Source organism: Panulirus ornatus, chromosome 26, assembly GCF_036320965.1.
Source record: "Panulirus ornatus isolate Po-2019 chromosome 26, ASM3632096v1, whole genome shotgun sequence".
Lineage (NCBI taxonomy): Eukaryota > Metazoa > Arthropoda > Malacostraca > Decapoda > Palinuridae > Panulirus > Panulirus ornatus.
In genome coordinates, this window is record NC_092249.1 from 3,384,114 (window position 1) to 3,399,666 (window position 15,553).

The following is a 15,553-nucleotide window of genomic DNA, read 5'->3' on the forward strand; positions in this document are numbered from 1 at the left end:
TTTCTTTATGATTTTCTGAACTGTGTTTTACCTTATTGTGTATTCTAGTATTGCCCTGCAGTAAGTTTTTGAACTTTATTTTTTTCTTTATTCCATGGCAATCATATTGAACTTTTATAGAAGTTTGATTTCATATTATTTTTGTGATGTGGGATTTGAACGTTTTTATTGTGTGAAATTATGAACTTAATGAAGTACTTCAGTTCTGGTACATATTGAACTTCTGTACTGCTTGGTGGAGTGAACTTTTGTACGTGTTGAACTTTATGATGACAAATTGAACTTCTGTACTGCTTGGTGGAGTGAACTTTTGTGCGTGTTGAACTTGGTGATGACATATTGAACTTCTGTACTGCTTGGTGGAGAGAACTTTTGTACGTGTTGAACTTGACATATTGAACTTATGTTCTGCTTGGTGAACTGAACTCGAACACGATATACTGAACTTGCGTACCTTCTCATGAAATGAACTTTTGTGAGTGGTTGAACTTGCCAATTCTCTCCTTGGATGGTATCTGTATTGTTTGTTTGTTTGTTTTGTTTGTTTTATCGATGTACATTTCATATTATTAGACAAATTGGTTGAGGTTTACATGTCATGAACGTAAAATATAAATCAGATTAGAATAAGCTTACACACACACACACACACACACACACACTACACACACACACACACTACACACACACTACACACACACACACTACACACACACACACACACACACACACACACACACACACACACACACACACACACATACTACACGACACACACACACACATACACATACTACACGACACACACACACACACACACACACACACACACACACACACAGACACACTACACACACACACACACACATACTACACACTACACACACACACACACACACACACACACATACTACACACCACACACACACACACACACACACACACTACACACACACACTACACACACACACACTACACACACACACACTACACACACACACACACAGACACACTACACACACACACACACACTACACACACACACACACACACACTACACACACACACACTACACACACACACACACTACACACACACACACACACACACACACACACACACAACACACACACACACACACACATACTGTCACTTCGCGTGAAGCAACACTACTGGGGACCAGTGTGTCGTGTTTTAAGACACTTAGCGACGCGTTCTAAATGCAATTTCGACATTGGAATCCTGACACCACAGGAGGGTGGGGGAGGGGAGGGGGGGGGGGTAGGGTGGTGGGGGGGTAGGGGGGGGGTTGTTCATGGAAGCCATTCTTTGATCATGAGGATAAAACCTTGCCACAGGCAGGCAACACTGATTTTCTGTGCCCAGCCACGACCTCTTGTGGTACAGACCAGGTGGGGGGGGGAGCTAGTAGTGGTGGTGTGGGTAATTCACCACACTGGGTGTGTGTGTGTGTGTGTGTGTGTGTGGTGTGTAGTGTGTGTGTGTGTGTGTGTGTGTGTGTGTGTGTGTGTGTGTGTGTGTGTGTGTGTGTGTGTGTGTCGTGTAGTATGTGTATGTGTGTGTGTGTAGTGTGTGTGTGTGTGTGTGTGTGTGTGTCGTGTAGTATGTGTATGTGTGTGTGTGTAGTGTGTGTGTGTGTGTGTGTGTGTGTGTGTGTATGGCCAGCCACCTCTAGAGCTGGGGGGGGGGACCTGATTAGGAGTAGTTAAAACTCGTACTATCCAATCAGGAATGGGTTGGATGTGTTTACGTCGTGGTTTGTGTTCTGTCGTGTTTTGATGCGTGTTAGGACCTGACTCCGTCATTGTGGTGTGGGTCATGCGATGAAAATGGAATCGTACGACCATTTTTTCTTTGGTATCAAAAGATATGAGGTAACAGTTGTTTTTTATTCTATTACAATCTCTGGTTTTCATAATTGGCCTGTCCCTAAGAAGCGTAGAAGTACGACCCTTGAGAACATACGACCCTTGAGTGTACTAGGGTACGACCCTTGAGAACATACGACCCTTGAGTGTACTAGGGTACGACCCTTGAGAACACGAGGGTACGACCCTTGGACCTGATGACCTGGATTTTGACCTGACTTAAGGCTAAGACCAGGTTGTAACAGCCACAGGTCGTACCACCCACAAGTCGTGAAGAAATATATATATATATATATATATATATATATATATATATATATATATATATATATATATATATATATATATAACCTCACACTATAATTTCGAAAAAAAATATGATTTTACCTTTAGTTTTCGAATAATTCAGCCAAATTGCTTGTTAATTTGTCAGTTGAGAGAGAGAGAGAGAGAGAGAGAGAGAGAGAGAGAGAGAGAGAGAGAGAGAGAGAGAGAGAGAATATGGAGGGAGGTTGACGCAAGCTCTGACAGTGTACGCACAGATGTAAATACAAATGAACCGGGAATGTTGGAGTCGAAATTCAGACGTCCTGTGAAAGCAGGAGAGAGACAGATATAATAAAGAGAGAGAGAGAGAGAGAGAGAGAGAGAGTCATGTCAGAATACATATAATGCGAAGAGATGATTTTAGAATGAATATAGGTTGTGGGTAGTACAGATAGCTTCATGTGTCCCCCCCTGGTTTATATAAGCGAACCAGGGACAGTATTATTATATTTAGATATCTCGTATGTAAAGCGACGATTTCAGTTGGGAACCTGAAGTCAAAGAAAACAAGAGGGACTGAAGTTTTGATAATGTGTTTAGTGTTGCTGCGGGGGAAAAAGGGGGGGTTGGGTCTCACACCTTTGGCTTCATGTTGTGACATTATATTTCAAGTGTTGTTATTTATTATTGTCATAATGATGATAATACAACCCCCCAGAACCTCTTTTATCGGGCCTCCTGTTGTTTTTTTCAAGCACTCCGCTCAGGAGCTGGGAAATGTTGGATTCCTTTACCCCAAGGGGACCACTTAGGCACCATTCCATACATTGACAATGATGCATCCTCGCCGAAGGTGAACCTTCCGCCCTTGTTGCAACCACTTGGAGGCGCAGTCCGGTAACACCTATTAGAATCATAGGGACTGATTTCGCATGATTCAAAATAAGCTTTCGTTCAATAGTTTTGCTATTAATGGTCTTCATATGTCAGTGAAAGTATATTGGGCATTCACGCTAGATCTAAATTACACGCTCGTATGCAAATGTGTCATTATCTATTTTATGTTCAGATATAGAGAGGTTTATTATGCAATAGATATTGGATAATTAAACTTGGTGGTTGGTACGGAAACTGTGTTGGCTGAGGTCAATGTTCCATCTTAGTTATCTTCTGAGGTCGAAAGCACGGGTTCGAGTCCTGATTGAGTGAGTTGGTCCACGGTCAACCCTAGCTGTTCATCCACCCTTTCCCTCCCAGGGGTTGGTCGATGAATTGGGTACCTGGCTGAGGTATCGTAGTGTTCTAAGTGGAAGGTACCATACACTTCGTCATTTTTGGTACCCCTATCGCGGGGTATCAATACATGTAGGTATTGGCATGTACACGTCGGTATTGTAGTGCGTGCGATACATGTGGGTATTGTAACCCCCCATTGGCAATTAGACGATACCAGTCTGTGTAGATTAAACGCACATAACCTGTGTACAAAAAAAAAGAAAGCACACATGTATGGTAACACACACACACGTACACGCGTAGATTGTTCGCCAAATAGACATCTCTGAGTTACCTCGTCTCACCCTCGTAGAAGTCGACATTTACCCCCTCCTGCCTCGTCCTCGAGTTGAGAGAGAGAGAGAGAGAGAGAGAGAGAGAGAGAGAGAGAGAGAGAGAGAGAGAGAGGACCCGCACCACACACTCCCTCGAGTAAGATACTCGAGAGAGAGAGAATATGTGTCTTTCGTAGTCGCGTCGACTATGAGGGAGGAGGTGATGACGGAAGGCGTCATATATGTGTATATATGATGACCAGAGAGTTCTTTGTCTTTGTCCTCTCTCTCTCTCTCTCTCTCTCTCTCTCTCTCTCTCTCTCTCTCTCTCTCTCTCTCTCTCTCTATTATCATTAGTCTTAGACTTGCGATTAGACTGTGTTGTTGTTGTTTTTGTTGTTTGTTGTGTGTGGTGGGAGGCGATGGTCGACGTCAATCTATTCCAGTGGGATTTGGTTATGAGTTGTAAATTGAAAACATTCCAGACGGTGTGTGTGTGTGTGTGTGTGTGTGTGTGTGTGTGGTTATGAGAGTCTTTCCTTCATTTTGAGGATATTTAACAACGTTTGGTTGGTTATAAAGTGGTTGTTAGTGGTTGTGCTGCTGGTGGGGTTTTATCAAGGTATTGAAGACGCCTGTGTTTGGTTATGAGTTCTTCCTATGTGTCTTTGAAGATATTCAAGACACGGTGTGTTTCGATTGTCTCTGATCCGTATTTTGAGTATTGAGATATCTATTGTGAGTTGTGGGGTAGCTTATGATATCTTATGGGTCTTGTCTGTCATGGGTTATCGTATGATATGTTGTTCTTATCTGTTGTGGATTATCTATGATATCATATGGTTCTTATCTGTCATGGATTATCTTATGATATCATATGGTTCTTATCTGTCTTGGATTATCTTATGATATCATATGGTTCTTATCTGTCATGGATTATCTTATGACATCATATGGTTCTTATCTGTCTTGGATTATCTTATGATATCATATGGTTCTTGTATGTCTTGGATTATCTTATGATATCATGTGGTTCTTATCTGTCATGGATTATCTTATGATATCATATGGTTCTGATCTGTTGTGGATTAGCCATTGCTATCTTTTATTATCCATTGTGTAAGTCTTTCTGATGCCTTGTTCTTCCCTGATAGAGAATGACTTGTGAAATGTTCTCAATGTCATTTCTTAAACATTTTTCTTTTACTCCAAGTATCACTAACTCATTTCTGGCTCGTCATGTTTCTGCTTGTGCTTGTTCCTTGTTTGTTCTTGCCTCCTGGAACCTCCTCGAGGTGTAGCACACATCAATTACAATGGTTTTTTTTTTTCTCGTGTGAGTTAACTTTGCTTTCGTGTCCTATGCTTAAAAAGTCCCTCTTCTTGTGGTTGCCTGTATTGGCCATTTACATCCCTCAACCTGTGGACTACCGCGTCACACTTGATTATGTCTATAAGTCCGTGTGTTCTTCGGTGTTCTGTGTTGCTTGTCTGTGTTCTGTGGCTGCATGAACTGGGCAGTTTCATTTGTCTTGCTCAGTGGGGGTGTTCATTCCCGCTGCGCTCTCTGTGGTGCTGGGAAACGTCCGATTTCGTCCTTGACTGTATTAGTTGTATTAGACTTCTTGTAGTGTAGTTCTTGCTGTATTTTATTCCCTCGTAGGACTGTCTTGTTATTTCAGCTGTATTGTTCTTTGCCCTGTCGCCTGCTGCTTCCGTCTCTTTACGTGTTTGTAGACCAGGGAACGTCTCGTGGAGACCTGGTGGATCAGCTAGGGTATGCATGTGTATTTGCAGGATGTGTGTATAGGTATACACATTATGGTCTTGAAACTCTTGTTCGTTTGTTTTTCTGTGAGTGTTTTTACTATCTTGTGTATGATGCGTGTGTGTGTGTATGCTTGTGTTTGTGTATATGTGAACTCCACTGAGTTAAAGGGTTGTGTGTTTATATTGTGCAAGTGCATGTTGATGTGTGTTTTTTATTCCCTTGTGTGTTTATAGATGAATATGTTCGTGTCTGTTGCTGCAAGTCTGTATGTATGGTGTGTGTGTGTGTGTGTGTGTGTGTGTGTGTGTGTGTGTGAAAAGTTATTCTAAAGATACGAACACAGAAAAGCTAGCCAGATATCATAGTAAGAATCAAGCAACGACTTTGTCAGAAGAGATATGGAGAATGACTTTTACAGATATCTCGTACAGACAGTATACAGAACTTGCACAAGTTCGAATGGCAGTAGAGAAAGGTCTAATGATGGGCCAAGTATAGAACTCCCTCACCATATAGAACTAATAGACTTAACTCATAGAGTCAGACATCACAGATAGATTTGGTGCTGGAGAATCTATCCACAAGGCACATCGATAGAAACAGTATCGACAAGTATTTGCTAATAGGAATTATAGGGATATATATATATATATATAAATTTTTATATAGGGATGTATATTTGTTATATATATTGTTCCTGTCATTATAGAAAGCTGTTTAGCCTGTACTAGGAAGTCACCAGTGTTCACATTCATATGTATTTACGTTGCAATCGGAGGCAGTACATTGTGAATATCATTCGTGGCTATTTTGGTGGCTATTTTGGTGGCTATTTTGGTGGCTATTTTTGTGGCTATTTTTGGTCCAGTGGTTCCCACCGTCTCTTGTTATATACATCCTTCGCTTCCGGTTTGACCACAAAATTATTTTTCCTTTTTTTTCCCCGTTCGTCGTCGAAATTTGAACGACGTTTTGTTCTGTCGTGTTGATGTGCTTGTAACGACGAGTCGATGTGATTTGAGGTTCAGTGTGTATGGCAAGAGTGATTATATAATACAAGTTTTATTGACTGAAGTTGTTACAGAGGAATTTATTGAGACTCTGAACTAATGCAAGAACTATGTATGTGTCTGTGTGTGTGTGTGTGTCTGTCTGTTTGAGTGTGTGTGTGTGTGTGTGTGTGTGTGTGTGTGTGTGTCTGTATGTTTTTTCCCCCAGAGCATGAGTAGAAATATGAAACAGGATATCTAGACCATATTTACGCCGGACAAAATCAATGACTATCGGACGAAATTATAGCCAATGTGAGTCAAGGACAGATATAATTGGATAATGAGGATAAATACGAAATAATAAAGTTCGGTGTCGGTAACGAGCAGGTGCTGCGCCCTGGTGGCTGGTTGTTAGAACTGTTGCAACAAAAGGAATCCGACCCTGTCATAAGGAAGGTGGTTTCGGTTTCCCACTGGAAAGGCAAGGGTGATTCAAGAGGCTTGCCTGAAACTCCCTGCAGAAAGACAATAATATCCCTTTATGCCTCCAGGCCCGATGGATCAATCTGCTTCGTCAGGGAGAAGGCATTTGAACGTTTCGAAATGGCCTTTTTAGTGACGAAAGCATTTCGAATGCCACCGTAAACGTAAACAATAGATGGTTCAGGCGTGAAATCCCTCAAGTCCCTGAGAAAGAATACTTCCCACGTATTCCCTGCGCGTCGTAGAAGGCGACTCAAAGGGGAGGGAGCTGGGGGCTGGAAATCCTCCCCCCTCTCGTTTTCAGTTTTCCAAAAGAAGGAACAGAGAAGGGGGCCAAGTGAGGATATTCCCTCAAAGGCTGAGTCCCCTTGTTCTTAACGCGACCTCGCTGACGTGGGACATGGCGAATAGTATGGACAAAAAAAAAATAATATATATACATATATACATAGCAGTATAGCGAGGCAAGCTATGTGTACTATATAATACTGCACGTCATTAATCCCCAGTGATCAACCCTTAGATGGGTTCTCCCGCTCCCCCCTCCCTCCCCCCCTCTCTCTGCATCTTGCTACACAGGAAATATGCACCGTTGGTTAAGAAAAATACGGCCAGCCATAAATCAAAGGAAATCTAACCCAGGGAAGAGGTTGTGATTAAGAACAAGGCACTCGCTCACTCCCTCACTCACTCACTCACTCACTCACTCACACATCATACGAGTGCTTCTTAACCCATCCAGAAACAACTCCTCTTCTTCCCTCCCCTTCCTCCTCCCCTTTCCCCCTTCTTCCCCTCTCCTGTTAGTGTCATAGATCCCCTTCTTCCCCTCTCCCTCACACCACACCACCACACCAATACCACACCCGACCACCCTCCTGTACGGCCGGATGTGATGTGAGCTTGTCATTTTATCACTGACTGTTTGTGTCCAAAGACACTCGACGAGAGAGTAATTAGCTATGTCAGTATTCTTAGTTACCTTCAGATGAAGTTATGTGGAGTGAGTACATTTGAGACTCGAGTATAATTAAGTAATTGTAATTTTACGAAATTGATCTCAAAACCTTTCAACACAGGTTAGTGTTCGATTGTGTTGTGAGGGCGTTACACGATGCGAAGTGTAGTAAGTGTTGTTGGAAGATATAGAGAAGGTTGTAGCTGAAGTCTGGGATGTTGTTGGTGAAGGTGGGAAGTCATGCAGCTGGCTGTAAGCGTAGATGTTGTAGGAGGGGATGAGGTTTGAAGGGATATAAAGAACTCTAGGCATCATACTGTTGTCAAAAATAAAGGTTATTGCAGTTGTAAATAGAAGGTGCCTCTGGTTGTATTTATACCTTCAAAACATATTTAGTCTAGTTTTATTCCTATATATATTTTTTTTCGATCCATCTGGGAGCTTATTTTGGTCTCTGTTAACCGAAGGGAATCGAACCCGTTACTCTAAAACTGGTAAAACATATGAACGGAAGTTCTTGCATCCCAGACCTTCAAGTGTTGTTGATTCTCAAGGGTGGAGGAAGGGGATCAGAAACGTACTTGAACCATCCTGACGAGATAAAAAGCTCCCCAAACGCAAACCCAATTACAGGGGCTTTTACAGAGCATTTCCCATTGTTTCCTGTTATCACAGACGGCTGGCATAATCAAGTGTAAACACGGGGAAGGGGTGGGTGGGTGAGGGCGGGTGACCGATGGTAAGTAAGTGTCTGTCGGTGATGAAGTGTGTGTGTGTGTGTGAGAGAGAGAGAGAGAGAGAGAGAGAGAGAGAGAGAGAGAGAGAGAGAGAGAGAGAGAGAGAGGACCAAATAGTGATCTTCCTGTGTGTGTGTGTGTGTGTGTCTGTGTGTGGTGATGTAAAATGGACGGTTCTCTAGATCTTATCAAACGCATCATTTACGGAAATAAATCATCCTGTCTCGTGTTATCTGAAGATGATGATGTACTGGTGGGAGTAATGAGAGGCAGCTTGATCGATTATATTGTGAGGGAATGTTCGCTGAGGGATGACCATCCAACGCACAGTAGTGGGGAGTGATTATATATATCTGTGTGGTTTTAGAGTCATACTTCTTGGGGGTGCATTTCTTTAAACCTTATTTTCACTTCTGTATCACTTGGATATATATATATATATATATATATATATATATATATATATATATATATATATATATATATATATATATATATATATATATATATATATTATTCATTTATTAGACTTTGTTGCTGTCTCTCGCGTTAGCGAGGTAGCGCAAGGAAACATACGAAAGAATGGCCCAACTCACCCACATACACATGTATATACATACACGTCCACACACGCACATATACATACCTATACATCTGAACGTATATATACACACACACAGACATATACATATACACACATGTATATAATTCATACTGTCTGCCCTTATTCATTCCCGTTTGTGTGTATATATATATATATATATATATATATATATATATATATATATATATATATATATATATATATATAGACACACCAGCATCTCATAAGTTACTTCGAACATTTCGGAAAGTCTCTTTTGCAAATGGTTGTTGGAACGGCAGTAGGATCAAGGAGCGAACACACGTTCCCCTTTTGCTCCTAGTGTAGGGCGATGGTCTGGGGTGGGGGGAACGGATGTCGCCTGGCTGGTCCTCTGGGAGAAAGAGACGCCATGGAAGGCTGTAGAGAGAGAGAGAGAGAGAGAGAGAGAGAGAGAGAGAGAGAGAGAGAGAGAGAGAGAGAGAGAGAGAGAGACCGGATGACTCCCACGTCACCCGTTGAAGAGAGGAAAAGGAGGGTGTGGGAGGGTGGTTGATGTAGGGAGAAGGGTGTATGAAGGGTCCTACATATCCTTGTGGGACGTCCTGGTGTGGGAGGGAGGGAGGAGTGGAGATCCTTCGTGTTGGATTACTTCCCACTCCTCTTCAGTAGCGCCCACGTCCTTGCATCTATCCATTCCCCCCAACCCCACTTCCGGGTCTTCTGCGTTCTGTTTATCCTGTGTTATGGACACGTTCTACCCCCCCCCCCTCTCTCTCTCTCTCTCTCTCTCTCTCTTATATATATATATATATATATATATATATATCTATCTATCTATCTTGTTTTTTTTAAAAAGTCTGTACGACTCGATGCCACTTCGAGTTTTGTTTTTTTCTAAGATCAAAACTGATACAGAAGCAGGTTAGGGAGAAAACGGGAGGTGTGTGTGTGTGTGTGTGTGTTTGTGTGTGTGTGTGTGTGTTTGAGTGGAGGTGATCGTGGTCAATTCAGCGAGCAGACGCCTTTGTCTGCCTCCCTTCCCATGTGCTGAGCCCGGCCTGCCTCAAGGAGACATCATTGTTCCCTCATTCATTTATTGCACCCTCAGCGACCTCCAAAATAAAGAACTTAAAATAAAAGGTTCGTTGAGTGATTAACGATTTTTCGACCCTCAAGCGAAGCTTCTGTCTTTTTTTGTTTTTCATCAAAAAAAAAAGACTTAGGAGATGTTAGAAAAGATTTTGGAATTAAAATAAACTTGTCTTTTTTTCATAAAAAGCTCTGATGTTTCAAAGGTTTTAGAATTTACGCTAAACTTGTCTTTTTTCATAAAAAATAGACTTTGGAGATGTTAGAAATATCTTAGAATTAAAATAAACTTGTCTTTTTTCATAAAAGGAGCTTAGATTTTGGAGAGATTTTAAAATTTACGATAAACTTGTGTTTTTTTCATAAAAATTAGACTTAGGAGATGTTAGAAATATTTTAGAATTTACGCTAAACTTGTCTTTTTTCCATAAAAAAACAGATGTCAGAAAGATTTTAGAATTTACGATAAACTTGTCTTTTTTCATAAAAAAAACTTAGTAGATGTTAGAAAGATCTTAGAATTTACGCTAAACTTGTCTTTTTTCATAAAAGAAACTTAGATGTTAAAAAGATTTTAGAATTTACGATAAACTCATGACTGATGGGAGGGGCAAAATCTGTATTATCGTATAAATGAATTTTATGGAAGTAAAATGCGCTATTGAAGTTCATTATCGTTCTCTAGGGCTATAGGTGAAAAAACTTGGCTAATTTTTACGTTAATTTATTACCAATATTTGGGAATTCTGATGAAGCCCATGGTTGATTTTGTGTTCAATATTGGAGGTTTATGGAAAGCACAGATTTTCGCCAGGTAGTTGAAATAGATGGCTATGATGCCTTGGTAGATTGTATTCTCTGTGAAAGTTAATTGATGCTTCATTTCTTAATAGAACACATTTAACTGTACCATTGTTAATGAGTTTTCTTTAGGATCCCAGTCTTTCGTCTGTAAAATATTTATCGTCTAGATATACATAGACAAAGCATTTCAGTAAGAGTGTGGATGAGGGGCATATATTTAGGAGTATAGGGGAGGCAAGGATATAGCGTATAGTGGGCACTTCAGTGTTGATATATATAACTATAATTTTGATTGGAGATATATAAGTACAGAGCCACAGAATAATCGCCAGGTAACATATTCGTTCTGACGAATATGTAACACAATATATATATATATATATATATATATATATATATATATATATATATATATATATATATATATATATACAATGTAATCTTTACGTACTGTGGATATTGTAAATATTTGTTTGTTGATATACAATATTTCGAGGTGTCTGCGTACACGTGTGTTTATTTACATATGTACTCCCTCTGTAGGGTAGTCGATCCCATAGATCAAGACGTTGGGATCCGAACCCTTGGCCTTTAAAAGCACTAAGTCTGGGGACAAGACGATGCTCCACTGTCAGATAGATCAATGCACGACGAGAAATATTGCTTCCGAACGATTAAATGCTACAATTTCTGCAAAACACGAAATATATTAAAAAAGATTTGAAAGTGTGATACATATCGTAATTATTTACGACAACAGTGAAATAATGCATCGGGATTATTGCGTAAATTCCACGAACCAGATGAATTACTGGGGCCTTTTAATTGTTTTTCCCTCCGTCCTGGTTGTAGTGGATCATGTTGCACTAAAGGAGGGGAGTAAGACAGGGCTATAATAAGCTTAGTAATGTTTTCTAAGAAAAAGCGACTTTATGGAAGAACATGCCAGCGTGTAGAGCAGGGAAGGTGAAAAGGATTCACTGATGGTTTTCTTGTAGACTGATTCTACCTGCTGCTGGATGGCGTAGGTGAGGATGAACATCTTGTATGTTGTGAGGGAGTGTCAGTTGTAGGAGGACTGTCAGCTGTTGTAGGAGGGCTGTTAGCTGTTGTAGGAGAGGGCTGTTAGCTGTTGTAGGAGAGGGCTGTTAGTTGTTGTAGGAGAGGGCTGTTAGTTGTTGTAGGAGAGGGCTGTTAGTTGTTGTAGGAGGGCTGTTAGCTGTTGTAGGAGAGGGCTGTTAGCTGTCGTAGGGAAGGACTGTCAGCTGTTGTAGGGAAGGACTGTCAGCTGTTGTAGGAAGGGATTTATGAGACGTCGACTAAATGGGATTTCTCTGGCGTTGTCTGGGTGGGATTAATCAGGTATAAACCGAAAGGGATTTATCAGGCGTCTACTGGAGGGGATTTATCAGTTACTCACTGAGAGAGATTTATCAGGTATCCACTAGAAGGGATTTATTGAGTATCAACTAGAAGGGATTTATTAAGTATCAAGTAGGAGGGATTTATCATGTTTCCAATGGATGGGATTTATCAAATGTCTAATAAAGGGGATTTATCAGACGTCCACTTGAGGGGGATTTATCAAACATCCACTTGAGGGGGATTCATCAGATACACCGGAAGGGATTGATCAAAGACCCAATGTTAGGGATTTTTATCTCTTAACCGTGTCCTAATATTTGCGTAATATATTGCACCGGGCTAAATGCTTCTGATTAAAATAATGAGATTTTAAAATCATTTGCATTTTATTTTTGCCCCCCCGTATAATGTCCAGTGATTCTAATTGTGCAGTGTAATATAGATATCGCTAATTGTATGTAATTGTGTCGGTGAATGCAACACTCTGGTCATATAGAGATGGGTTAACATATGCAGCGACGTATGGTGGCTGGTAATGAGTGTATCGCCGGAGATAAATCGACGGGGATATGATTGTGTTGCAGAAATAACCTGTTTGTATTGTGAATGTATTTAACTGTTATAGGTAATTGGGTATGTGTGACCATATCCATGTTGTAGGTGTGAAGTGGTTTGTGGACTGTGAATATTTAGGTTTTGATTCTGTTTTTAATTTTCTAATTGGTATTGACCTTTTGAACCCTTGATGACACGACCCTTGGGCAAGGTCAGTACACAAAAGTCGTACCATCGTGAGCACAGGTACTTCTACGGTGCGCAAGGGTCGTACGATCGTGCTCAAGGGTCGTATCATCGTGCTCAATGGTCGTATGATCGTGCACAAAGGTTGCACGATCGTGCACAAAGGTTGCACGATCGTGCACAAAGGTCGTACCATCGTGCACAAGGGTCGTACGATCGTGCACAAGGGTCGTACCATCGTGCACAAGGGTCGTACCATCGTGCATAAGGGTCGTACCACACAAGGGTCGTACCATCGTGCTAAAAGGTTGTACCATCGTGTTTATAGGGGTTAACTGAACCATTGCCTCAGACCAGGTTGTGAAAACGATTTTCTAATCGTTTTATTTCATGTTGGTTGTGAAGTGGGTTGTAGCCCAGCTGTTGTAGACGTGCAGAGGTGACTAAATTGTATCATTTTTCGTTACAGGTATGTACCCATGTCAGTCATCTTCACCTATCACATGTCAGCCACAACAACCACAAGGTACAACACTGTCGCACAACAACAACATGAGCCCCGACAGTAGGTAAGTCGCGGTCGGTTGTGAGTTGTAAAGCAGGACGGGTACGACCCTCGACTACGACGATTACGACCCTTGACCACGACGGTGTGATCCTTCTATTATGATGGTTTAGGGCTTTGACCTGACCTTTAACCGTAGACCATCATACCCAAAGGTTAAACTGTCGTGGTCAAGGGTCGTACCTGTCGTGCTCAAGGGTCTTACCGTCGTGCTCAAGGGCCGTACAGTCGTGCCCAAGGGTCCGTACAGTCGTGCTCAAGCTATCCCGTTGTGCTCAAGTCGTACTGTCGTGCTCAAGAGTCGTACTGTCGTGCCTAAGGGTCGTACTGTCGTGCCCAAGGGTCGTACTGTCGTGCCCAAGGGTCGTACTGTCGTGCTCAAGAGTCGTACCTTCGTGCTCTAGGGCCGTACCGCCGTGCTCAAGTGGTCAAAGACGACTTTTCATAACCACAGTTCCCGCCAGTACGCACTTAGACGAAGGAATATCACAATAAGGTTAAAGGGAAATTTTGAATCCCTTTTGACTGATGTATTAATACATCTGAAGATATGAATGTATTTCCAAGCTGATCAACATTCACTTGTGTATTCCTACATCTGTGTGGATGGATAACCTCTTTATCCTCTTTGCATAGCTTTACGATAAGGATTGGTCATGTGTATGTGTGTATATATATATATATATATATATATTTCATTAGGGTCTGGTTATTTGCCATTGCCAACCCTGATCAAAACGTATTGCAAAATAAAAAAGCGTTTCAATTTAGGCAGCAGCAACGTTTGGTAACTCTTCATTATAGAGTGTTGCTAAGCGCAGTATATATATATATATATATATATATATATATATATATATATATATATATATATATATATATATATATATATGGGAATGAATAAAGGCAGACAGTGTGAATTGTGTGCATGGGAATATATGTATGTGTCTGTGTGTGTATATATATGTGTACATTGAGATGTATAGGTATGTATATTTGCGTGTGTGGACGTGTATGTATATACATGTGTATGGGGGTAGGTTGGCGCCATTTCTTTAGTCTGTTTCCTTACGCTACCTCGGAAACGCGGGAGACAGCGACAAAGCAAAATAAATATACATAAATTATATATATATATATATATATATATATATATATATATATATATATATATATATGGTGAATTAGTTATTTATTAGCCGATGTTTACACAGATAGAGTTGATATTGCATTTACTTATGAATACAAATGGCTTTTGCTCTGGTTGATGAAGGCCTTAAAGTGATATACTTAGATTTACTTAAATGACGATAAAGTTTCGCTGTCACCGTTACCTCGCTAGAGCTGCCTACTTAACATTCCTTTTACTTAAGAAGAGGTCAGGAGTTAGTTAGAATAGAAAACGGGGTACAGAGCGAAGAGTTGAAGATGGGGGGTCTGGGAGGGAGGGAGGTTGGGGGGAAAAAAAATATGGTTCGTGAAATTATAATCACAGACGGGTTTAATGAAAGGACCACTTCTTCCCTGGGTTTATCGAAGGTTTTAACGGAATTGACTCTAGAGATAAACCACTCAATCAGTTATGGACTGATGTATACATGGAACAACCACACGGCATTCATACTCTCTCTCTCACACGACGTATGATGTATAAAAGCGACCACCCCCACCCCCATCTCTTCCATCTTTCGCGACCTACACGCGATGTCTTCGCTTTGATTCGCGCCGCGCGTTTTGAAAGGCCGGCCAGCCAGCT

At 41.0% G+C, this 15,553-nt stretch overlaps 1 protein-coding gene across 7 annotated transcripts in view; it reads left to right on the forward strand.

Moving 5' to 3' along the window:
- Nucleotides 1-15,553, forward strand: part of LOC139757403 (homeobox protein PKNOX1-like) — a 546,893-nt gene that overhangs the window by 286,142 nt on the left and 245,198 nt on the right. For 3 of the 7 annotated variants that reach the window (XM_071677851.1, XM_071677846.1, XM_071677852.1), the window contains exon 2: nucleotides 13,702-13,801. The exons of the other annotated variants lie outside the window; for them this stretch is intronic. In XM_071677851.1, coding sequence (XP_071533952.1) covers nucleotides 13,704-13,801 — 98 coding nt within the window. In that variant the 5' untranslated portion in view covers nucleotides 13,702-13,703. The remainder of the gene's footprint in view (nucleotides 1-13,701; nucleotides 13,802-15,553) is intronic. 7 annotated transcript variants of the gene reach the window in all.